General features: G+C 54.8%; 1 protein-coding gene across 1 annotated transcript; it reads left to right on the top strand.

Annotated features, from left to right (window-relative positions):
- Positions 1-108: 108 nt before the first annotated feature.
- LOC116937390 (DNA polymerase theta-like) lies at positions 109-27,349 on the top strand. Its single transcript, XM_076063848.1, has 6 exons — positions 109-326; positions 9,945-10,089; positions 18,944-19,075; positions 23,023-23,121; positions 25,282-25,524; positions 27,318-27,349. The coding sequence occupies exons 1-6, from the start codon at positions 156-158 to the stop codon at positions 27,347-27,349; spliced, it is 822 nt and encodes a 273-aa protein (XP_075919963.1). The 5' UTR covers positions 109-155.

Below are 27,349 nucleotides of genomic sequence, written 5' to 3'. Positions count from 1 at the left end.
CTCAGTCAGTCACTCAGTCAGTCACTCAGTCACTCACTCAGTCAGTCACTCAGTCACTCAGTCACTCACTCAGTCACTCACTCACCCACCCACTCACCCACCCACCCACCCACCCCCTCACTCACCCCGCTAGGCTGTCTCTCCAGCTGGTGGCTATGAGCGCCACTCTGAGTGCGGGCTCCTCGCTGGCTCGCTGGCTCGGAGCCTCGTGGTTCAGTGGAAGCTTCCGGCCCGTGCCACTCCGGGAGATCGTGAAGGCAGGCAGCTCGCTGTACACCACGGACGGAGGGTTCCTAGGGACATACACACCCAGGCTGGCCGTCAAGGTGAGCAGAGACTCACAGAGGGAGAGAGAGAGACTCGCACACAGAGAGAGACTCACACAGAGAGAGACTCACACAGAGACTCGCAGAGAGAGAGACTCACACAGAGAGAGAGAGAATCACACAGAGAGACTCACACAGAGAGACTCACACAGAGAGACTCACACAGAGAGACTCACAGAGAGACTCACAGAGAGATAGAGACTCACACAGAGACTCGCAGAGAGAGAGAGACTCACACACAGAGAGAGACTCACACAGAGAGAGAGACTCACACAGAGACTCGCAGAGAGAGACTCACACAGAGAGAGAGAGAATCACACAGAGAGACTCACACAGAGAGACTCACACAGAGAGACTCACAGAGAGACTCACACAGAGAGAGACTCACACAGAGACTCACACAGAGAGAGACTCACACAGAGAGAGACTCACACAGAGAGAGACTCACACAGAGACTCGCAGAGGGAGAGACTCACACAGAGACTCACACAGAGAGAGACTCACACAGAGAGAGAGACTCACACAGAGAGAGACTCACACAGAGAGAGACTCACACAGAGACTCACAGAGAGAGACTCACACAGAGAGATATAGAGACTCACAGAGAGACTCACACAGAGAGAGACTCACACAGACACTCACACAGAGAGAGAGACTCACACAGAGAGACTCACAGAGAGAGACTCACACAGAGAGAGACTCACACAGAGACTCACACAGAGAGAGACTCACACAGAGAGAGAGACTCACACAGAGACTCACAGAGAGAGAGACTCACAGAGAGAGAGAGACTCACACAGAGAGAGAGACTCACACAGAGAGAGAGACTCACACAGAGAGAGACTCACACAGAGAGAGACTCACACAGAGAGAGAGACTCACACAGAGACTCACAGAGAGAGAGACTCACAGAGAGAGAGAGACTCACACAGAGAGAGAGACTCACACAGACAGAGACTCACACAGAGAGAGACTCACACAGAGACTCACAGAGAGAGACTCACACAGAGAGATATAGAGACTCACAGAGAGACTCACACAGAGAGAGACTCACACAGAGACTCACACAGAGAGAGAGACTCACACAGAGAGACTCACAGAGAGAGACTCACACAGAGAGAGACTCACACAGAGACTCACACAGAGAGAGACTCACACAGAGAGAGAGACTCACACAGAGACTCACAGAGAGAGAGACTCACAGAGAGAGAGAGACTCACACAGAGAGAGAGAGTCGCAGAGAGAGAGACTCACACAGAGAGAGACTCACACAGAGACTCACACACAGAGAGAGAGACTCACACAGAGAGAGACTCACACAGAGAGACTCACACAGAGAGAGAGACTCACACAGAGACTCACACAGAGAGAGACTCACACAGAGAGAGACTCACACAGAGAGAGAGAATCACACAGAGAGAGAGACTCACACAGAGACTCACACAGAGAGAGACTCACACAGAGAGAGACTCACACAGAGAGAGACTCACACAGAGAGATATAGAGACTCACAGAGAGACTCACACAGAGAGAGACTCACACAGAGACTCACACACAGAGAGAGACTCACACAGAGAGAGAGACTCACAGAGAGACTCACACAGAGAGAGACTCACACAGAGAGAGACTCACACAGAGAGATATAGAGACTCACAGAGAGACTCACACAGAGAGAGACTCACACAGAGACTCACACACAGAGAGAGACTCACACAGAGAGAGACTCACAGAGAGACTCACAGAGAGAGAGAATCACAGAGAGACTCACAGAGAGAGAGAATCACAGAGAGAGACTCACACAGAGAGAGACTCACACAGAGAGAGACTCACACACAGAGACTCACAGAGAGACTCACAGAGAGAGACTCACAGAGAGACTCGCAGAGAGAGACTCACACAGAGAGAGACTCACACAGCGACTCACACAGAGAGAGAGACTCGCAGAGAGAGAGACTCACACACAGAGAGAGACTCACACAGAGACTCACACAGAGAGAGAGACTCACACACAGAGAGACTCACACAGAGAGAGACTCACACAGAGATTCATAGAGACTCACACACAGAGACTCACACAGAGAGAGAGAAACACAGAGAGAGACTCACAGAGAGACTCACAGAGAGACTCACACAGAGAGAGACTCACACAGAGACTCACACAGAGAGAGAGACTCACACAGAGAGACTCACAGAGAGAGACTCACACAGAGAGAGACTCACACAGAGACTCACACAGAGAGAGACTCACACAGAGAGAGAGACTCACACAGAGACTCACAGAGAGAGAGACTCACAGAGAGAGAGAGACTCACACAGAGAGAGAGAGTCGCAGAGAGAGAGACTCACACAGAGAGAGACTCACACAGAGACTCACACACAGAGAGAGAGACTCACACAGAGAGAGACTCACACAGAGAGACTCACACAGAGAGAGAGACTCACACAGAGACTCACACAGAGAGAGACTCACACAGAGAGAGACTCACACAGAGAGAGAGAATCACACAGAGAGAGAGACTCACACAGAGACTCACACAGAGAGAGACTCACACAGAGAGAGACTCACACAGAGAGAGACTCACACAGAGAGATATAGAGACTCACAGAGAGACTCACACAGAGAGAGACTCACACAGAGACTCACACACAGAGAGAGACTCACACAGAGAGAGAGACTCACAGAGAGACTCACACAGAGAGAGACTCACACAGAGAGAGACTCACACAGAGAGATATAGAGACTCACAGAGAGACTCACACAGAGAGAGACTCACACAGAGACTCACACACAGAGAGAGACTCACACAGAGAGAGACTCACAGAGAGACTCACAGAGAGAGAGAATCACAGAGAGACTCACAGAGAGAGAGAATCACAGAGAGAGACTCACACAGAGAGAGACTCACACAGAGAGAGACTCACACACAGAGACTCACAGAGAGACTCACAGAGAGAGACTCACAGAGAGACTCGCAGAGAGAGACTCACACAGAGAGAGACTCACACAGCGACTCACACAGAGAGAGAGACTCGCAGAGAGAGAGACTCACACACAGAGAGAGACTCACACAGAGACTCACACAGAGAGAGAGACTCACACACAGAGAGACTCACACAGAGAGAGACTCACACAGAGATTCATAGAGACTCACACACAGAGACTCACACAGAGAGAGAGAAACACAGAGAGAGACTCACAGAGAGACTCACAGAGAGACTCACACAGAGAGACTCACAGAGACTCACACAGAGACTCACACAGAGACTCACACAGAGAGAGAGAAACACAGAGAGAGACTCACAGAGAGACTCACACAGAGAGACTCACACAGAGAGACTCACAGAGACTCACACAGAGACTCACACAGAGACTCACACAGAGAGAGAGAGTCGCAGAGAGAGAGACTCACACAGAGAGAGACTCACACAGAGAGATATAGAGACTCACAGAGAGAGAGACTCACAGAGAGACTCACAGAGAGACTCACACAGAGAGAGACTCACACAGAGAGAGAGACTCACACACAGAGACTCACACAGAGAGAGAGAATCACAGAGAGAGAGACTCACACAGAGACTCACACAGAGAGAGACTCACACAGAGAGAGACTCACACAGAGAGAGACTCACACAGAGAGAGACTCACACAGAGAGAGACTCACACAGAGACTCACACAGAGAGAGACTCACACAGAGAGAGAGAGACTCACACAGAGAGAGACTCACACAGAGAGAGACTCACACAGAGAGAGACTCACACAGAGAGAGACTCACACAGAGAGAGACTCACACAGAGAGAGACTCACACAGAGAGAGACTCACACAGAGACTCACAGAGAGAGACTCACACAGAGAGATATAGAGACTCACAGAGAGACTCACACAGAGAGAGACTCACACAGAGACTCACACACAGAGAGAGACTCACACAGAGAGAGAGACTCACAGAGAGACTCACACAGAGAGAGACTCACAGAGAGACTCACAGAGAGAGAGACTCACACAGAGAGAGACTCACAGAGAGAGTTCCTCACACAGAGAGAGACTCACACAGAGAGAGAGACTCACACAGAGAGAGAGACTCACAGAGAGAGACTCACACAGAGAGAGACTCATAGAGAGAGAGACTCACACAGAGAGACTCACACAGAGAGAGCGACTCACACAGAGAGAGAGACTCACACAGAGAGAGAGACTCACACAGAGAGAGAGGCTCACACAGAGAGAGACTCACACAGAGAGAGAATCACAGAGAGACTCATAGAGAGACTCACACAGAGAGACTCACACAGAGAGATATAGAGACTCACAGAGAGAGAGACTCACAGAGATTCATAGAGACTCACACAGAGAGAGACTCACACAGAGAGAGACTCACACAGAGACTCACACAGAGAGATATAGAGACTCACACAGAGAGACTCACACAGAGAGATATAGAGACTCACAGAGAGAGAGACTCACAGAGATTCATAGAGACTCACACAGAGAGAGACTCACACAGAGAGAGACTCACACAGAGACTCACACAGAGAGATATAGAGACTCACACAGAGAGACTCACACAGAGAGATATAGAGACTCACAGAGAGAGAGACTCACAGAGATTCATAGAGACTCACACAGAGAGAGACTCACACAGAGACTCACACACAGAGAGAGACTCACACAGAGAGAGAGACTCACAGAGAGACTCACACAGAGAGAGACTCACAGAGAGACTCACAGAGAGAGAGTCTCACACAGAGAGAGACTCACAGAGAGAGATCCTCACACAGAGAGAGACTCACACAGAGAGAGAGACTCACACAGAGAGAGAGACTCACAGAGAGAGACTCACACAGAGAGAGACTCATAGAGAGAGAGACTCACACAGAGAGACTCACACAGAGAGAGAGACTCACACAGAGAGAGAGACTCACACAGAGAGAGAGACTCACACAGAGAGAGAGGCTCACACAGAGAGAGACTCACACAGAGAGAGAATCACAGAGAGACTCATAGAGAGACTCACACAGAGAGACTCACACAGAGAGTTATAGAGACTCACAGAGAGAGAGACTCACAGAGATTCATAGAGACTCACACAGAGAGAGACTCACACAGAGAGAGACTCACACAGAGACTCACACAGAGAGATATAGAGACTCACACAGAGAGACTCACACAGAGAGATATAGAGACTCACAGAGAGAGAGACTCACAGAGATTCATAGAGACTCACACAGAGAGAGACTCACACAGAGAGAGACTCACACAGAGACTCACACAGAGAGATATAGAGACTCACACAGAGAGACTCACACAGAGAGATATAGAGACTCACAGAGAGAGAGACTCACAGAGATTCATAGAGACTCACACAGAGAGAGACTCACACAGAGAGAGACTCACACAGAGACTCACACAGAGAGATATAGAGACTCACACAGAGAGAGACTCACACAGAGAGAGACTCACACAGAGAGACTCACAGAGACTCACACAGAGAGACTCACACAGAGAGAGAGACTCACACACAGAGAGGCTCATAGAGAGACTCACAGAGAGAGACTCGCAGAGAGAGAGGCTCACACAGAGAGAGACTCACACAGAGAGAGACTCACACAGAGAGAGACTCACACAGAGAGAGACTCACAGAGAGAGAGACTCACACAGAGAGACTCACACAGAGAGAGACTCACACACAGAGATATAGAGACTCACACAGAGAGAGACTCACACAGAGAGAGAGACTCACACAGAGAGAGACTCACACAGAGTGACTCATAGAGAGACTCACACAGAGAGAGACACACAGAGAGAGACTCACACAGAGAGAGACTCACACAGAGACTCACACAGAGACTCACACAGAGAGAGACTCACAGATAGACTCATAGAGAGACTCACAGAGAGAGACTCACAGAGAGAGATACTCACACGGAGACTCACACAGAGACTCACAGAGAGAGAGACTCACACAGAGAGAGACTCACACAGAGACTCACAGAGAGAGACTCACACAGAGAAACTCACACAGAGAGAGAGAATCACAGAGAGACTCACAGAGAGACTCACAGAGAGAGACTCACAGAGACTCACACAGAGACTCACACAGAGACTCACACAGAGAGACTCACACAGAGAGAGACTCACAGAGAGAGAACTCAACAGAGAGACTCATAGAGAGACTCACAGAGAGACTCACAGAGAGACTCACAGAGAGACTCACAGAGAGACTCACACAGAGACTCACACAGAGACTCACAGAGAGTGAGACTCACACAGAGAGAGAGACTCACACACACAGAGACTCACAGAGAGACTCACAGAGAGAGAGACTCACACAGAGAGACTCACAGAGAGCCTCACAGAGAGAGACTCACAGAGACTCACACAGAGACTCACACAGAGACTCACACAGAGAGACTCACACAGAGAGAGACTCACAGAGAGAGGCTCACAGAGTGACTCATAGAGAGACTCACAGAGAGACTCACAGAGAGACTCACACAGAGACTCACACAGAGACTCACACACAGAGACTCACAGAGAGAGAGACTCACACAGAGAGAGAGACTCACAGAGAGACTCACAGAGAGAGACCCACAGAGAGAGAGACTCACACAGAGAGACTCACAGAGAGACTCACAGAGAGAGACTCACAGAGACTCACACAGAGACTCACACAGAGACTCACACAGAGAGACTCACACAGAGAGAGACTCACAGAGAGACTCACAGAGAGACTCACAGAGAGACTCACACACAGAGACTCACAGAGAGAGAGACTCACACAGAGAGAGAGACTCACACAGAGAGAGAGCCTCACAGAGAGAGAGACTCACACAGAGAGACTCACACAGAGAGAGACTCACACGGAGAGAGACTCACAGAGAGGCTCACAGAGAGAATCACAGAGACTCACACGGAGACTCACACAGAGATATAGAGACTCACACAGACTCACACACAGAGAGACTCACACAGAGACTCACACGGAGAGATAGAGACTCAAACAGAGACTCACACAGAGACTCACAGAGAGACTCACAGAGAGACTCACACAGAGAGAGAGACTCACACACACAGAGAGACTCACAGAGACTCACACAGAGATAGAGACTCACACACACACAGAGACTCACACAGAGACTCACACAGAGACTCACACGGAGAGACTCACAGAGAGACTCACACAGAGATAGAGACTCACACACACACAGAGACTCACAAAGAGACTCACACAGAGACTCACACAGAGACTCACTCACACAGAGACTCACAGAGACTCACATAGAGATTCACACAGACTCACAGAGACTCACACAGAGACTCACAGAGACTCACAGAGACTCACACAGAGACTCACACACAGAGACTCACACACACACACAGAGACTTACAAAGACTCACACAGAGACTCACATAGACTCACAGAGGCTCACACAGAGACTCACACACACACACAGACTCACACAGAGATTCACACACACACAGACTCACACAGAGACTCACACACACACAGACTCACACAGAGACTCACACAGAGACTCACACACACAGACTAACACAGAGACTCACACAGAGACTCACAGAGACACACACACACACAGAGACTCACACAGGGTGGGTGAGTGAGTGGGTGGGTGGGTGAGTGGGTAGGGTGGGTGGGTGAGTGGGTGGGTGAGTGATTGATTGGGTGGGTGGGTGAGTGGGTGGGTGGGTGAGTGAGTGGGTGGATGGGTGAGTGGGTGGTTGTGTGGGTGAGTGGGTGGGTGAGTGATTGATTGGGTGGGTGCGTGAGTGAGTGGGTGGGTGAGTGAGTGATTGGGTGAGTGAGTGTGTTAGTGAGTACTGAGTGAGTGAGTGTGTGAGTGAGTGGGTGAGTGATGGGTGAGTGAGTGTGTTAGTGAGTACTGAGTGAGTGAGTGTGTGAGTGAGTGAGTGGGTGAGTGAGTGGGTGAGTGTGTGAGTGTGTGAGTGACTGAGTGGGTGAGTGAGTGAGTAAATGAGTGGGTGGGTGAGTGGGTGGGTGAGTGAGTGATTGGGTGAGTGTGTGAGTGAGTACTGAGTGAGTGGTTGAGTGAGTGAGTGACTGAGTGTGTGAGTGTGTGAGTGAGTGACTGAGTGAGTGATTGACTGAGTGAGTGGGTGAGTGACTAAGTGACTGAGTGAGTGACTAAGTGACTGAGTGAGTGACTGAGTGAGTGAGTGACTGACTGAGTGAGTGAGTGAGTGAGTGACTGAGTGAGTGAGTGTGTGACTGAGTGACTGACTGAGTGACTGACTGAGTGACTGACTGACTGACTGAGTGGCTGAGTGAGTGACTGACTGAGTGACTGACTGACTGACTGAGTGACTGAGTGACTGACTGAGGAGGTGAGTGACTGAGTGACTGATTGACTGAGTGAGTGAATGACTGAGTGACTAACTGACTGACTGAGTGAATGACTGACTGACTGAGTGACTGAGTGAGTGACTAAGTAACTGACTGACTGACTGAGTGACTGAGTGACTGAGTGACTGAGTGAATGAGTGAATGACTGAGTGAATGACTGAGTGACTGAGTGAATGACTGAGTGAATGACTGAGTGAATGACTGAGTGAATGACTGAGTGAATGACTGAGTGAATGACTGAGTGAATGACTGACTGAGTGACTGACTGAGTGACTGACTGAGTGACTGACTGAGTGACTGACTGAGTAACTGAGTGAGTAACTGACTGAGTGACTGATTGACTGACTGAGTGACTGAGTGAGTGACTGAGTGAGTGACTGACTGAGTGACTGACTGACTAAGTGACTGACTGAGTGATTGACTGAGTGACTGACTGATTGACTGACTGAGTGACTGACTGAGTGACTGACTGAGTGACTGAGTGAGTGACTGACTGACTGACTGATTGACTGACTGAGTGACTGACTGAGTGACTGACTGACTGAGTGACTGAGTGACTGACTGAATGAGTAACTGAGTGAGTGAGTGGGTGACTGAGTGACTGACTGACTGAGTGACTGAGTGACTGACTGAATGAGTAACTGAGTGAGTGAGTGGGTGACTGACTGACTGAGTGAGTGACTGAGTGAGTAACTGAGTGAGTGACTGAGTGACTGACTGACTAAGTGACTGAGTGACTGACTGAGTGATTGACTGAGTAACTGAGTGAGTGACTGAGTGACTGACTGACTAAGTGACTGAGTGACTGACTGAGTGATTGACTGAGTAACTGAGTGAGTAACTGAGTGACTGACTGATTGACTGACTGACTGATTGACTGAGTGACTGAGTGATTGACTGACTGAGTGAGTGACTGACTGAGTAACTGAGTGAGTAACTGAGTGACTGACTGATTGACTGAGTGACTGATTGACTGAGTGACTGACTGAGTGACTGACTGAGTGAGTGACTGAGTGAGTAACTGAGTGACTGACTGACTGAGTGACTGACTGACTGAGTGACTGACTGAGTGACTGACTGAGTGAGTGACTGAGTGACTGACTGACTGAGTGACTGAGTGACTGACTGAATGAGTAACTGAGTGAGTGAGTGGGTGACTGACTGACTGAGTGAGTGACTGACTGAGTGACTGACTGACTGACTGAGTGACTGACTGGGTGTGCTGTGTGCATCAGGGAGACCCAGACCACGTGGTCAGCCTGGTCTATGACGTCGCCCATCTCGGCCACTCCGTCCTCATCTTCTGCCCAACTCGTGCCTGGTGTGAGCGGCTCTCGCTGCTCATCGCTGGAGCCTTCCGTGACCTCGTGACCTCTGGCGGTCAGCCTCCCACGTGTCTCCCACGTGTCTCACCACGTGTCTCTCTCCCAGTGTCTCACCACGTGTCTCTCTCTACGTGTCTCTCTCCTCGTGTCTCCCCTTGTGTCTCCCCGTGTCTCCACGTGTCTCTCTCCCACGTGTCTCACCGTGTCTCCCAAGTGTCTCCCACGTGTCTCCCACCACGTGTCTCTCTCTCCCCATGTCTCCCACCACGTGTCTCTCTCCCCGTGTCTCTCTCTCCTCGTGTCTCTCTCCCTGTCTCTCTCCACGTGTCTCCCACGTGTCTCTCTCCCACGTGTCTCTCTCCCACGTGTCTCTCTCCCACGTGTCTCTCTCCGTGTCTCTCTCCCCGGCTCTCGCTGCTCATCGCTGGAGCCTTCCGTGACCTCGTGACCTCTGGCGGTCAGCCTCCCACGTGTCTCTCACCACGTGTCTCCCAAGTGTCTCTCTCCCCGTGTCTCTCTCTCCTCGTGTCTCTCTCCCTGTCTCTCACCACGTGTCTCCCACGTGTCTCTCTCCCACGTGTCTCTCTCCCACGTGTCTCTCTCCCACGTGTCTCTCTCCCCGTGTCTCTCTCCCCGGCTCTCGCTGCTCATCGCTGGAGCCTTCCGTGACCTCGTGACCTCTGGCGGTCAGCCTCACCACGTGTCTCTCACCACGTGTCTCACACCACGTGTCTCTCTCCCTGTCTCTCTCCCACGTGTCTCTCTCCCACGTGTCTACCACGTGTCTCTCTCTCCACGTGTCTCTCTCCTCGTGTCTCCCCTTGTGTCTCCCCGTGTCTCCCCGTGTCTCTCACCACGTGTCTCTCTCACCACGTGTCTCTCACCACGTGTCTCTCTCACCACGTGTCTCTCACCACGTGTCTCACCACGTGTCTCTCACCACGTGTCTCTATCACCACGTGTCTCTCTCACCACGTGTCTCTCTCACCACGTGTCTCTCACCACGTGTCTCTCTCACCACGTGTCTTTCTCACCACGTGTCTCTCTCTCCCCGTGTCTCTCTCACCACGTGTCTCTCACCACGTGTCTCTCTCCGTGTCTCTCTCCACGTGGCTCTCGCTGCTCATCGCCGGAGCCTTCCGTGACCTCGTGACCTCTGGCGGTCAGCCTCACCACGTGTCTCTCACCACGTGTCTCACCACGTGTCTCTTTCTCCCCGTGTCTCTCACCACGTGTCTCTCTCTCCGTGTCTCTCACCACGTGTCTCTCACCACGTGTCTCTCTCTCCGTGTCTCTCACCACGTGTCTCTCTCTCCCCGTGTCTCTCTCACCACGTGTCTCTCTCCTCGTGTCTCTCTCCCTGTCTCTCTCCCCGTGTCTCCCACGTGTCTCTCTCCCACGTGTCTCTCTCTCCCCGTGTCTCTCACCACGTGTCTCTCTCTCCCCGTGTCTCTCACCACGTGTCTCTCTCACCACGTGTCTCTCTCCGTGTCTCTCTCCACGTGGCTCTCGCTGCTCATCGCCGGAGCCTTCCGTGACCTCGTGACCTCTGGCGGTCAGCCTCACCACGTGTCTCACCACGTGTCTCACCACGTGTCTCACCACGTGTCTCACCACGTGTCTCACCACGTGTCTCACCACGTGTCTCACCACGTGTCTCACCACGTGTCTCACCACGTGTCTCACCACGTGTCTCTCACCACGTGTCTCACCACGTGTCTCTCTCTCCACGTGTCTCACCACGTGTGTCTCCCCGTGTCTCCCACCACGTGTCTCTCTCCCAGGTGTCTCACCACGTGTCTCCTCGTGTCTCCCCACGTGTCTCACCACGTGTGTCTCCCCGTGTCTCACCACGTGTCTCTCACCACGTGTCTCACCACGTGTGTCTCACCACGTGTCTCTCTCACCACGTGTCTCTCTCCACGTGTCTCTCCCCGTGTCTCTCTCCCAGGTGTCTCACCACGTGTCTCCCACCACGTGTCTCTCTCACCACGTGTCTCTCACCACGTGTCTCTCACCACGTGTCTCCCACCACGTGTCTCTCTCCCCGTGTCTCACTCCTCGTGTCTCTCTCCCACGTGTCTCACCGTGTCTCCCAAGCGTCTCTCTCTCCCCGTGTCTCTCTCCTCGTGTCTCTCTCCCTGTGTCTCACCACGTGTCTCCTCGTGTCTCCACGTGTCTCTCTCCCACATGTCTCACCGTGTCTCCCACGTGTCTCTCCTCGTGTCTCCCCGTGTGTCTCCCCGTGTCTCACCACGTGTCTCTCTCCTCGTGTCTCTCTCCCTGTCTCTCTCCACGTGTCTCCTCGTGTCTCCCCACGTGTCTCCCCACGTGTCTCACCCCGTGTCTCTCCCACGTGTCTCACCACGTGTCTCTCACCACGTGTCTCTCCCACGTGTCTCTCCCCGTGTCTCTCTCCCCGGCTCTCGCTGCTCATCGCCGGAGCCTTCCGTGACCTCGTGACCTCTGGCGGTCAGACTCCCACGTGTCTCTCTCTCCACGTGTCTCTCTCCACGTGTCTCTCACCACGTGTCTCTCACCACGTGTCTCTCTCACCACGTGTCTCTCTCTCCACGTGTCTCTCTCCACGTGTCTCTCACCACGTGTCTCTCACGTGTCTCTCTCACCACGTGTCTCTCTCCTCGTGTCTCTCTCCACGTGTCTCTCACCACGTGTCTCTCACCACGTGTCTCTCTCACCACGTGTCTCTCTCACCACGTGTCTCTCTCCACGTGTCTCTCACCACGTGTCTCTCACCACGTGTCTCTCTCACCACGTGTCTCTCTCCGTGTCTCTCTCCACGTGGCTCTCGCTGCTCATCGCCGGAGCCTTCCGTGACCTCGTGACCTCTGGCGGTCAGACTCCCACGTGTCTCTCTCACCACGTGTCTCTCACCACGTGTCTCACCACGTGTCTCTCTCCTCGTGTCTCTCTCCTCGTGTCTCTCTCTCCCCGTGTCTCCCCGTGTGTCTCCTCGTGTCTCTCTCACAGTGTCTACCACGTGTCTCTCCCACGTGTCTCTCTCCACGTGTCTCTCACCACGTGTCTCTCTCTCTCCGTGTCTCTCACCACGTGTCTCTCCCCGTGTCTCTCTCCACGTGGCTCTCGCTGCTCATCGCCGGAGCCTTCCGTGACCTCGTGACCTCTGGCGGTCAGCCTCACCACGTGTCTCTCTCCCACGTGTCTCTCTCTCCCCGTGTCTCTCACCACGTGTCTCTCTCTCCACGTCTCTCTCACCACGTGTCTCTCACCACGTGTCTCTCTCCGTGTCTCCCACCACGTGTCTCACCACGTGTCTCTCTGCCCGTGTCTCCCAAGTGTCTCCCCGTGTGTCTCTCCAGGTGTCTCACCACGTGTCTCTCTCTCCCCGTGTCTTACCACGTGTCTCACCACGTGTCTCCCCACGTGTCTCTCTCCTCGTGTCTCTCACCACGTGTCTCCTACGTCTCTCACCACGTGTCTCCCCACGTGTCTCCCCGTGTCTCCCACGTGTCTCACCACGTGTCTCCCCGTGTCTCTCTCCCCGTGTCTCTCTCCTCGTGTCTCTCTGCCCGTGTCTCCCACGTGTCTCTCTCCCTGTGTCTCTCTCCCCGTGCCTCCCCCTGTCTCTCTCAGTGTCTCCCCGTGTCTCTCTCCTCGTGTCTCTCACCACGTGTCTCCCCGTGTCTCTCTCCTCGTGTCTCTCCCCACGTGTCTCCCATGTGTCTCCCCACGTGTCTCTCACCACGTGTCTCCCCGTGTCTCTCTCCTCGTGTCTTTCTCCCTGTGTCTCCCCGTGTCTCTCTCCACGTGTCTCAACACGTGTCTCCTCGTGTCTCTCTCCTCGTGTCTGTCTCCGTGTCTCCCACGTGTCTCCCCGTGTCTCCCCGTGTGTCTCCCCGTGTCTCTCTCCTCGTGTCTCTCTCCCTGTGTCTCCCAAGTGTCTCCCCGTGTCTCTCTCCACGTGTCTCCCCGTGTCTCTCTCCCCGTGTCTCTCTCCACGTGTCTCCCAAGTGTCTCCCCGTGTCTCTCTCTCCCTGTGTCTCTCCCGCCGTGTCTCTCCCGCCGTGTCTCTCTCCTCGTGTCTCTCTCCCTGTGTCTCCCACGTGTCTCCCCACGTGTCTCTCTCTCCCCGTGTCTCCCCACGTGTCTCCCCACGTGTCTCCCCGTTTCTTCCACGTGTCTCCCCGTGTCTCTCTCGCCGTGTCTCTCTCTCCCCGTGTCTCTCTCCCCGTGTCTCTCTCCCCGTGTCTCTCTCCCCTTGTCTCTCCCCGTGTCTCCCCGTGTCTCTCTCCCCGTGTCTCTCTCACCGTGTCTCTCTCTCCCCGTGTCTCTCTCTCTCCCCGTGTCTCTCTCTCCCCGTGTCTCTCTCTCCCCGTCTCTCTCTCACCGTGTCTCTCTCCCCCCGTGTCTCTCTTCCCCCGTGTCTCTCTCCCCCCGTGTCTCTCCCCCCGTGTCTCTCTCTCTCTCCCCGTGTCTCTCCCCCCGTGTCTCTCTCCCCCCCCGTGTCTCTCTCCCCCGTGTCTCTCTCTCCCCGTGTCTCTCTCCCCTCTCTCTCTCCCCGTGTCTCTCTCCCCGTGTCTCTCTCACCGTGTCTCTCTCCCCCGGTGTCTCTCTCTCCCCGTGTCTCTCTCTCCCCGTGTCTCTCTCTCCCCGTGTCTCTCTCCCCGTGTCTCTCTCTCCCCGTGTCTCTCTCTCCCCGTGTCTCTCTCTCCCCGTGTCTCTCTCTCCCCGTGTCTCTCTCCCCACGTGTCTCTCTCTCACCGCGTCTCTCTCCCCGTGTCTCTCTCCCCAAGTCTCTCTCCCCGTGTCTCTCTCTCCCCGTGTCTCTCTCTCCCCGTGTCTCTCTCTCCCTGTGTCTGTCTCTCCCAGTGTCTCTCCCCGTGTCTCTCCCCCCGTGTCTCTCTCCCCCGGTGTCTCTCTCTCCCCGTGTCTCTTTCCCCATGTGTCTCTCTCTCCCCGTGTCTCTCTCTCCCCGCGTCTCTCTCCCCGTGTCTCTCTCTCCCCGTGTCTCTCTATCCCCGTGTCTCTCTCTCCCCGTGTCTCTCTCTCTCCCCGTGTCTCTCTCTCCCCGTGTCTCTCTCCCCGTGTGGCTCTCTCTCCCCGTGTCTCTCTCCCCGTGTCTCTCCCGCCGTGTCTCTCTCCCCGTGTCTCTCTCCCCGTGTCTCTCTCCCCGTGTCTCTCTCCCCGTGTCTCTCTCCCCGTGTGTCTCTCTCCCCGTGTCTCTCTCTCCCCGTGTCTCTCCCCGTGTCTCTCTCCCCCGGTGTCTCTCTCTCCCCGTGTCTCTCTCTCCCCGTGTCTCTCTCTCCCCGTGTCTCTCCCCACGTGTCTCTCTCTCCCCGTGTCTCTCCCCGTGTCTCTCTCTCCCCGTGTCCCGTGTCTCTCTCTCCCAGTGTCTCTCCCCGTGTCTCTCCCCGTGTCTCTCCCCGTGTCTCTCTCTCCCCGTGTCTCTCTCTCTTCCCGTGTCTCTCTCTCTTCCCGTGTCTCTCTCTCCCCGCGTCTCTCTCCCCGTGTCTCTCTCTCCCCGTGTCTCTCTCTCCCCGTGTCTCTCTATCCCCGTGTCTCTCTCTCCCCGTGTCTCTCTCTCTCCCCGTGTCTCTCTCCCCGTGTTTGTCTCCCCCGGTGTCTCTCTCTCCCCGTGTCTCTCTCCCCGTGTCTCTCCCGCCGTGTCTCTCTCCCCGTGTCTCTCTCCCCGTGTCTCTCTCCCCGTGTCTCTCTCCCCGTGTGTCTCTCTCCCCGTGTGTCTCTCTCCCCGTGTGTCTCTCTCCCCGTGTCTCTCTCTCCCCGTGTCTCTCCCCGTGTCTCTCTCCCCCGGTGTCTCTCTCTCCCCGTGTCTCTCTCTCCCCGTGTCTCTCTCTCCCCGTGTCTCTCCCCACGTGTCTCTCTCTCCTCGTGTCTCTCCCCGTGTCTCTCTCTCCCCGTGTCCCGTGTCTCTCTCTCCCAGTGTCTCTCCCCGTGTCTCTCCCCGTGTCTCTCTCCCCGTGTTTGTCTCCCCCGGTGTCTCTCTCTCCCCGTCTCTCTCCCCGTGTCTCTCTCCCCGTGTGTCTCTCTCTCCCCGTGTCTCTCTCTCCCCGTGTCTCTCTCTCCCCGTATCTCTCTGTCCCCGTGTCTCTCTCTCTCCCCGTGTCTCTCTCTCCCCGTGTCTCTCTCTCTCCCCGTGTCTCTCTCTCCCCGTGTCTCTCTCTCCCCAAGTCTCTCTCCCCGTGTGTGTCTCTCTCCCCGTGTCTCTCTCCCCGTGTCTCTCCCGCCCCGTGTCTCTCTCCCCGTGTCTCTCTCCCCGTGTGTCTCTCTCCCCGTGTCTCTCTCTCCCCGTGTCTCTCTCCCCCGGTGTCTCTCTCTCCCCGTGTCTCTCTCTCCCCGTGTCTCTCTCTCCCCGTGTCTCTCTCTCCCCGTGTCTCTCTCTCCCCGTGTCTCTCTCTCCCCGTGTCTCTCTCTCCCCGTGTCTCTCTCTCCCCGTGTCTCTCTCTCCCCGTGTCTCTCTCTCCCCGTGTCTCTCTCTCCCCGTGTCTCTCCCCACGTGTCTCTCTCTCCCCGTGTCTCTCTCTCCCCGTGTCTCTCTCTCACCGCGTCTCTCTCCCCGTGTCTCCCCGTGTCTCTCTCCCCCGGTGTCTCTCCCTCACCGTGTCTCTCTCCCCATGTCTCTCTTCCAGTGTCTCTCTCTCCCAGTGTCTCTCTCTCTCTCTCCGTGTCTCTCTCTCTCCGTGTCTCTCTCTCACCGTGTCTCTCTCTCCCCGTGTCTCTCTCTCCCCGTGTCTCTCTCTCCCCGTGTCTCTTTCTCCCAGTGTCTCTCTCTCCCCGTGTCTCTCTCTCACCGTGTCTCTCTCCCCGTGTCTCTCTCTCCCCATGTCTCTCTCTCCCCGTGTCTCTCTCTCCCCGTGTCTCTCTCTCCCCGTGTCTCTCTCCCCCCGTGTCTCTCCCCACGTGTCTCTCTCTCCCCGTGTCTCTCCCCGTGTCTCTCTCTCACCGTGTCTCTCTCCCCGTGTCTCTCTCCCCGTGTCTCTCTCTCCCCGTGTCTCTCCCCGTGTCTCTCTCTCCCCGTGTCTCTCTCTCCCCGTGTCTCTCTCTCCCCATGTCTCTCCCTCCCCGTGTCTCTCTCTCCCCATGTCTCTCCCTCCCCGTGTCTCTCTCTCTCCCCGTGTCTCTCTCTCTCTCCCCGTGTCTCTCTCTCTCCCCGTGTCTGTCTCTCCCCGTGTCTCTCTCTCCCCGTGTCTCTCCCCACGTGTCTCTCTCTCCCCGTGTCTCCCCCCGTATCTCTCTCTCCCCGTGTCTCTCTCTCACCGTGTCTCTCTCCCCGTGTCTCTCTCCCCGTGTCTCTCTCTCCCCGTGTCTCTCTCTCCCCGTGTCTCTCTCTCCCCGTGTCTCTCTCTCCCCGTGTCTCTCTCTCCCCATGTCTCTCCCTCCCCGTGTCTCTCTCTCCCCATGTCTCTCTCTCCCCGTATCTCTCTCTCTCCCCGTGTCTCTCTCTCTCTCCCCGTGTCTCTCTCTCTCCCCGTGTCTCTCTCTCCCCGTGTCTCTCTCTCCCCGTGTCTCTCTCTCCCCGTGTCTCTCTCTCCACGTGTCTCTCTCCACGTGTGTATCTCTCCGTGTCACTCTCCCCGTGTCACTCTCCCCGTGTCTCTCTCCCCCGGTGTCTCTCTCTCCCCGTCTCTCCCCACGTGTCTCTCTCTCCCCGTGTCTCTCTCCCCCCGTGTCTCTCTCTCCCCGTGTCTCTCTCTCCCCGTGTCTCTCTCCCCGTGTCTCTCTCCCCGTGTCTCTCTCTCCCCGTGTCTCTCTCTCCCCGTGTCTCTCTCACCCCGTGTCTCTCTCTCCCCATGTCTCTCTCACCCCGTGTCTCTCTCTCCCCGTGTCTCTCTCTCCCCGTGTCTCTCTCACCCCGTGTCTCTCTCTCCCCGTGTCTCTCTCTCCCCGTGTCTCTCTCTCCCCGTGTCTCTCTCTCCCCGTGTCTCTCTCCCCCGGTGTCTCTCTCTCCCCGTGTCTCTCTCTCCCCGTGTCTCTCTCTCCCCGTGTCTCTCTCTCCCCGTGTCTCTCTCTCCCCGTGTCTCTCTCACCCCGTGTCTCTCTCTCCCCGTGTCTCTCTCTCTCCCCGTGTCTCTCTCTCTCCCCGTGTCTCTCTCTCTCCCCGTGTCTCTCTCTCTCCCCGTGTCTCTCTCTCTCCCCGTGTCTCTCTCTCCCCGTGTCTCTCTCTCCCCGTGTCTCTCTCTCCCCGTGTCTCTCTCTCTCCGTGTCTCTCTCTCTCCCCGTGTCTCTCTCTCTCCCCGTGTCTCTCTCTCTCCCCGTGTCTCTCTCTCCCCGTGTCTCTCTCTCCCCGTGTCTCTCTCTCCCCGTGTCTCTCTCTCCCCGTGTCTCTCTCTCCCCATGTCTCTCCCTCCCCGTGTCTCTCTCTCCCCATGTCTCTCTCTCCCCGTATCTCTCTCTCTCCCCGTGTCTCTCTCTCTCTCTCCCCGTGTCTCTCTCTCTCCCCGTGTCTCTCTCTCCCCGTGTCTCTCTCTCCCCGTGTCTCTCTCTCCCCGTGTCTCTCTCTCCACGTGTCTCTCTCCACGTGTCTATCTCTCCGTGTCACTCTCCCCGTGTCACTCTCCCCGTGTCTCTCTCCCCCGGTGTCTCTCTCTCCCCGTGTCTCTCTCTCCCCGTGTCTCTCCCCACGTGTATCTCTCTCCCCGTGTCTCTCTCCCCCCGTGTCTCTCTCTCCCCGTGTCTCTCTCTCCCCGTGTCTCTCTCTCCCCGTGTCTCTCTCTCCCCGTGTCTCTCTCTCTCTCCGTGTTTCTCCCCGTGTCTCTCTCTCACCGTGTCTCTCTCTCCCCGTGTCTCTCTCTCCCCGTGTCTCTCCCCGTGTCTCTCTCTCTCTCCCAGTGTCTCTCTCTCTCCGTGTTTCTCCCCGTGTCTCTCTCTCACCGTGTCTCTCTCCCCCCGTGTCTCTCTCCCACCCCCAGGACCCGTCCCCCCTGTCCCTGTGGACGAAGTCTCCCTGTCCCACCTTGTCCGGTGCTTACGCCGTTGTCCGAGTGGACTGGACTCGACGCTGGCCAGAACCATTCCGGTTGGCGTCGCGTTCCATCACGCAGGTGGTCAACACTGCACCATAGACTCAGCACTGCCCATAGACTCAACACTGCACCATAGACTCAACACTGCTCCATAGACTCAGCACTGCTCCATAGACTCAGCACTGCACCATAGACTCAACACTGCACCATAGACTCAACACTGCACCATAGACTCAGCACTGCACCATAGACTCAGCACTGCACCATAGACTCAGCACTGCACCATAGACTCAGCACTGCACCATAGACTCAACACTGCACCATAGACTCAGCACTGCACCATAGACTCAACACTGCACCATAGACTCAACACTGCACCGTAGACTCAACACTGCACCGTAGACTCAACACTGCACCATAGACTCAACACTGCACCATAGACTCAGCACTGCACCATAGACTCAACACTGCACCATAGACTCAACACTGCCCCATAGACTCAACACTACCCATAGACTCAACACTGCACCATAGACTCAACACTGCACCATAGACTCAACACTGCACCATAGAATCAGCACTGCACCATAGACTCAACACTGCACCATAGACTCAACACTGCCCATAGACTCAACAATGCCCACAGACTCAACACTGCACCATAGACTCAGCACTGCCCATAGACTCAACACTGCACCATTGACTCAACACTGCTCCATAGACTCAGCACTGCTCCATAGACTCAGCACTGCACCATAGACTCAACACTGCACCATAGACTCAACACTGCACCATAGACTCAACACTGCACCATAGACTCAACACTGCACCATAGACTCAACACTGCACCATAGATTCAACACTGCACCATAGACTCAACACTGCACCATAGACTCAACACTGCACCATAGACTCAACACTGCACCATAGACTCAACACTGCACCATAGACTCAAAACTGCACCATAGACTCAACACTGCCCATAGACTCAACACTGCACCATAGACTCAACACTGCACCATAGACTCAGCACTGCACCATAGACTCAGCACTGCACCATAGACTCAACACTGCACCATAGACTCAACACTGCCCATAGACTCAACACTGCACCATAGACTCAGCACTGCACCATAGACTCAGCACTGCACCATAGACTCAACACTGCACCATAGACTCAACACTGCACCATAGACTCAACACTGCACCATAGACTCAACACTGCCCATAGACTCAGCACTGCACCATAGACTCAACACAGACCCATAGATTCAACACTGCACCATAGACTCAACACTGCACCATACACTCAACACTGCACCATAGACTCAACACTGCCCATAGACTCAACACTGCACCATAGACTCAGCACTGCCCCATAGACTCAACACTGCCCATAGACTCAGCACTGCCCATAGACTCAACACTGCACCATAGACTCAACACTGCACCATAGACTCAACACTGCACCATAGACTCAACACTGCACCATAGACTCAACACTGCACCATAGACTCAATACTGCACCATAGACTCAACACTGCCCATAGACTCAGCACTGCACCATAGACTCAACACTGTCCCATAGACTCAGCACTGCCCATAGACTCAGCACTGCACCATAGACTCAGCACTGCACCATAGACTCAACACTGCACCATAGACTCAACACTGCACCATAGACTCAACACTGCACCATAGACTCAACACTGCACCATAGACTCAACACTGCACCATAGAATCAACACTGCGCAATAGACTCAGCACTGCGCAATAGACTCAACACTGTCCCATAGACTCAGCACTGCCCATAGACTCAGCACTGCACCATAGACTCAGCACTGCACCGTAGACTCAGCACTGCACCATAGACTCAACACTGCACCACAGACTCAACACTGCACCATAGACTCAACACTGCCCATAGACTCAACACTGCACCATAGACTCAACACTGCCCCATAGACTCAACACTGCCCCATAGACTCAACACTGCCCATAGACTCAACACTGCTCATAGACTCAGCACTGCCCATAGACTCAGCACTGCCCATAGACTCAGCACTGAGACCCATAGACTCAACACTGCACCATAGAATCAACACTGCACCATAGACTCAACACTGCACCATAGACTCAGCACTGCCCATAGACTCAGCACTGAACCATAGACTCAACACTGCCCCATAGACTCAACACTGCACCATAGACTCAGCACTGCACCATAGACTCAACACTGCACCATAGACTCAACACTGCACCATAGACTCAACACTGCACTATAGACTCAGCACTGCACCATAGACTCAACACTGCACCATAGACTCAGCACTGCACCATAGACTCAACACTGCCCCATAGACTCAACACTGCACCATAGACTCAACACTGCCCCATAGACTCAACACTGCACCATAGACTCAACACTGCCCCATAGACTCAACACTGCACCATAGACTCAACACTGCACCATAGACTCAGCACTGCACCATAGACTCAACACTGCACCATAGACTCAGCACTGCACCGTAGACTCAACACTGCACCGTAGACTCAGCACTGCACCATATACTCAACACTGCACCATAGACTCCACACTGCCCATAGACTCCACACTGCCCATAGACTCAACACTGCACCATAGACTCAACACTGCACCATAGACTCAGCACTGCATCATAGACTCAGCACTGCACCATAGACTCAACACTGCACCATAGACTCAACACTGCACAATAGACTCAACACTGCACCATAGACTCAACACTGCACCATAGACTCAGCACTGCCCATAGACTCAACACTACACCATAGACTCAACACTGCACCATAGACTCAACACTGCACCATAGACTCAACACTGCACCATAGCCTCAACACTGCACCATAGACTCAACACTGCACCATAGACTCAACACTGCACCATAGACTCAACACTGCCCATAGACTCAACACTGCACCATAGACTCAACACTGCCAATAGACTCAGCACTGCACCATAGACTCAACACTGAGACCCATAGACTCAACACTGCCCCATAGACTCAACACTGCACCATAGACTCAACACTGCAACATAGACTCAACACTGCACCATAGACTCAACACTGCACCATAGACTCAACACTGCCCATAGACTCAACACTGCACCATAGACTCAACACTGCACCATAGACTCAACACTGCACTATAGACTCAACACTGCACCATAGACTCAACACTGCCCATAGACTCAACACTGCACCATAGACTCAACACTGCCCACTCACCCACCCACTCACTCACCCTCTCACCCTCTCACCGACTCACTCACCCACCCACCCACCCACTCACCCACTCACCCACCCACCCACTCACTCACTTACTCACCCACTCACTCACTCACTCGATCACCCACTCACTCACTCACTCACCTACCCACCCACTCACCCACTCACTCACTCACCCACCCACTTACCCACTAACCCACCCACCCACCCACTCACTCACTCACTCGCTCACCCACTCACTCACTCACCCACTCACCCACTCACCCACCCACCCACCCACTCACTCACCCACCCGCTCACCCACTCACCCACTCACTCACCCACCCACCCACTCACCCACCCACCCACTCACCCACCCACCCACTAACTCACTCACCCACTCGCTAACCCACTCACTCACTCACTCACCCACCTACTCACTCACCCACTCACTCACTCACCCACTCACCCACCCACTCACCCACTCACTCACTCACCCACTCACTCACTCACCCACCCACTCACCCACCCACCCACTCACCCACTCACCCACCCACCCACCCACTCACTCACCCACCCACCCACTCACCCACTCACCCACCCACCCACCCACTCACTCACCCACTCACCCACTCACCCACCCACCCACCCACTCACTCACCCACCCACCCACTCACCCACCCACCCACCCACTCACTCACCCACCCACCCACTCACCCACTCACCCACTCACTCACCCACTCACTCACTCACTCACCCACCCACCCCCGTGTCCAGGCCTCACTGTGGAGGAGCGATCCGTGTTGGAGGAGGCTTATCGCTCGACCTCCCTGCTGGTCCTCGTGTCCACCCACTCACCCACTCACTCACCCACTCGCTCACTCACCCACCCACCCACCCACTCACTCACCCTCTCACCCACCCACCCAGGCCTCACTGTGGAGGAGCGATCCGTGCTGGAGGAGGCTTATCGCTCGACCTCCCTGCTGGTCCTCGTGTCCACCCACTCGCTCACTCACTCACCCACTCACCCACCCACTCGCTCACTCACTCACTCACTCACCCACCCACTCACCCACCCACTCACCCACCTACCCCCGTGTCCAGGCCTCACTGTGGAGGAGCGATCCGTGTTGGAGGAGGCTTATCGCTCGACCTCCCTGCTGGTCCTCGTGTCCACCCACTCACCCACTCACTCACCCACTCGCTCACTCACCCACCCACCCACCCACTCACTCACCCTCTCACCCACCCACCCAGGCCTCACTGTGGAGGAGCGATCCGTGCTGGAGGAGGCTTATCGCTCGACCTCCCTGCTGGTCCTCGTGTCCACCCACTCGCTCACCCACCCACCCACTCACCCACCCACTCACCCACCCACTCACCCACTCACCCACCCACTCACCCACTCACCCACTCACCCCCCCACTCACCCACCCACCCACTCACCCACTCACTCACCCACTCACCCACTCACCCCCCCACTCACCCACCCACCCACTCACCCACCCACTCACCCACTCACCCACCCACTCACCCACTCACCCACTCACCCACCTACTCACTCACCCACCCACTCACCCACCCACTCACTCACCCACTCACCCTCTCACCCACCCACCCACTCACCCACCCACTCACCCTCTCACCCACTCACTCACTCACTCACCCACTCACTCACCCACCCACTCACCCTCTCACTCACCCACCCACTCACTCACCCACTCACTCACTCACCTACCCACTCACCCACTCACTCACTCACTCACCCACTCACCCACCCACCCACCCAGGCCTCACTGTGGAGGAGCGATCCGTGCTGGAGGAGGCTTATCGCTCGACCTCCCTGCTGGTCCTCGTGTCCACCCACTCGCTCACTCACTCACCCACCCACCCACTCACTCACCCACTCACTCACCCACCCACTCACCCACTCACTCACTCACCCACCCACCCACCCACTCACCCACCCACTCACTCACCCACTCACCCACCCACTCACCCACTCACTCACTCACTCACCCACCCACCCACCCACTCGCTCACTCACTTACCCACTCACCCACTCACCCACTCACTCACTCACCCACCCACCCACCCACCCACTCACTCACTCACCCACTCACTCACCCACCCACTCACTCACTCACTCACCCACTCACCCTTTCACCCACTCACTCACCCTTTCACCCACTCACTCACTCACTCACCCACTCACTCACACACTCACCCACTCACCCACTCACTCACTCACTCACCCACTCACCCTTTCACCCACTCACTCACCCACTCACCCACTCACTCACTCACCCACTCACTCACCCACCCACTCGCTCACTCACTCACCCACTCACCCTCTCACCCACCCACTCACTAACCCACCCACCCACCCACTCACCCACCCACTCACCCACCCACTCACTCACCCACGCACTCACTCACCCACTCACCCACCCACCTATCCACCCACTCACCCACCCACCCACCCACCTACCCCCGTGTCCAGGCCTCACTGTGGAGGAGCGATCCGTGTTGGAGGAGGCTTATCGCTCGACCTCCCTGCTGGTCCTCGTGTCCACCCACTCGCTCACTCACTCACCCACTAACCCACCCACCCACTCACTAACCCACCCACCCACTCACCCACCCACTCACTCACCCACCCACCCACTCACTCACCCACCCACCCACCCAGGCCTCACTGTGGAGGAGCGATCCGTGTTGGAGGAGGCTTATCGCTCGACCTCCCTGCTGGTCCTCGTGTCCACCCACTCGCTCACTCACTCACCCACCCACCCACTCACTCACTCACCCTCTCACCCACCCACCCACTCACTCACCCACTCACCCACCCACTCACTCACCCTCTCACCCACTCACTCACCCACTCACCCACTCACTCACTCACCCACTCACCCACTCACCCACTCACCCACCCACCCACTCACTCACTCACCCACTCACTCACTCACCCACTCACCCACCCACCCGCCCACTAACTCACCCACCCACCCACTCACCCACCCACCCACCCAGGCCTCACTGTGGAGGAGCGATCCGTGCTGGAGGAGGCTTATCGCTCGACCTCCCTGCTGGTCCTCGTGTCCACCCACTCGCTGTCGGCGGGCGTGAACCTCCCGGCCAGGCGCGTGATCTTGCGGGGAGCGATCCGAGCCGGTGCAGGATCAGGCGCAGCCATGGGCAAGCCTTGCCCACTGACACCCCAAGTGTATGTGCAGATGAGCGGGCGCGCTGGGCGAGCGGGCATTGAACGGCACGGTACGTGGTGGCGGTGGTGCACGTGCACGCACACACACAGATAGATACACACACACACACGTGGTACACACACACACACATACACACAGTGTGGTACACACATACACATACACACAGACACATACACACACACGTGGTACACACACACACATACACACACACACACACGTGGTACACACATACACAGATATACACACACACACACGTGGTACACACATACACACACACACACACACAGATACACATACACATACACACAGACACATACACACACACGTGGTACAGATATACACACACACACACATACACACACACGTGGTACACACATACACATACACACAGACACATACACACACACGTGGTACACACATACACATACACACAGACACATACACACACACGTGGTACACACATACACATACACACAGACACATACACACACACGTGGTACACACATACACATACACACAGACACACACAGATAGATACACACATACACACACACACAGATAGATACACATACACACACACAGATAGATACACACATACACACAGATAGATACACACACACACACAGATAGATACACACATACACATACACACACACAGATAGATACACATACATACACACAGATAGATACACACACACACATACACACACACAGATAGATACACACATACACATACACACACACAGATAGATACACATACACACAGATAGATACACACAGATACACACATACATACACATACACACACACACACAGATAGATACACACATACACACACACACATACACACAGATAGATAGATACACATACACACACACACAGATACACACATACACATACACACAGACACACACACAGATAGATACACATACACACAGATAGATACACATACACACAGATAGATACACACATACACACAGATAGATACACATACACACAGATAGATACACATACACATACACAGATAGATACACATACACACAGATAGATACACATACACATACACAGATAGATACACATACACACACACGTGGTACACACACACACAGATAGATACACGCACACACAGATACATACACACATACACATACACACATACACACATACACACATACACACACACACACGTGGTACACACATACACGTGGGGTGTCAGTGGGCAAGCCTTGCCCACTGACACCCCAAGTGTATGTGCAGATGAGCGGGCGCGCTGGGCGAGCGGGCATTGAACGGCACGGTACGGGTGGCGGTGGTGCACGTGCACGCACAGATACACATACACACGTGGTACACACATACACAGATACACACACACATACAGTGTGGTACACACATACACACAGATAGATACATACACATACACAGATAGATAGATACACACACACACATACACAGATAGATACACACACACAGATACACACACACAGATAGATACATACACATACACACAGACACATACACACACACGTGGTACACACATACACATACACAGATATACACACACACACACAGATACACATACACACATACACACACACAGATAGATACACACATACACATACACACATACACATACACACAGATAGATACACACATACACACACACAGATAGATACACATACACATACACACACACACGTGGTACACACATACACAGATAGATACACATACACACACACACGTGGTACACACATACACATACACACACACACGTGGTACACACATACACGTGGGGTGTCAGTGGGCAAGCCTTGCCCACTGACACCCCACGTGTATGTGCAGATGAGCGGGCGCGCTGGGCGAGCGGGCATTGA

This window comes from Petromyzon marinus, unplaced genomic scaffold (genome assembly GCF_048934315.1).
Source record: "Petromyzon marinus isolate PM22_M1 ecotype Great Lakes invasive population unplaced genomic scaffold, UKy_Petmar_22M1.pri1.0 PM_Scaffold_204, whole genome shotgun sequence".
Lineage (NCBI taxonomy): Eukaryota > Metazoa > Chordata > Hyperoartia > Petromyzontiformes > Petromyzontidae > Petromyzon > Petromyzon marinus.
This window is presented reverse-complemented; position numbering and strand designations above follow the sequence as displayed.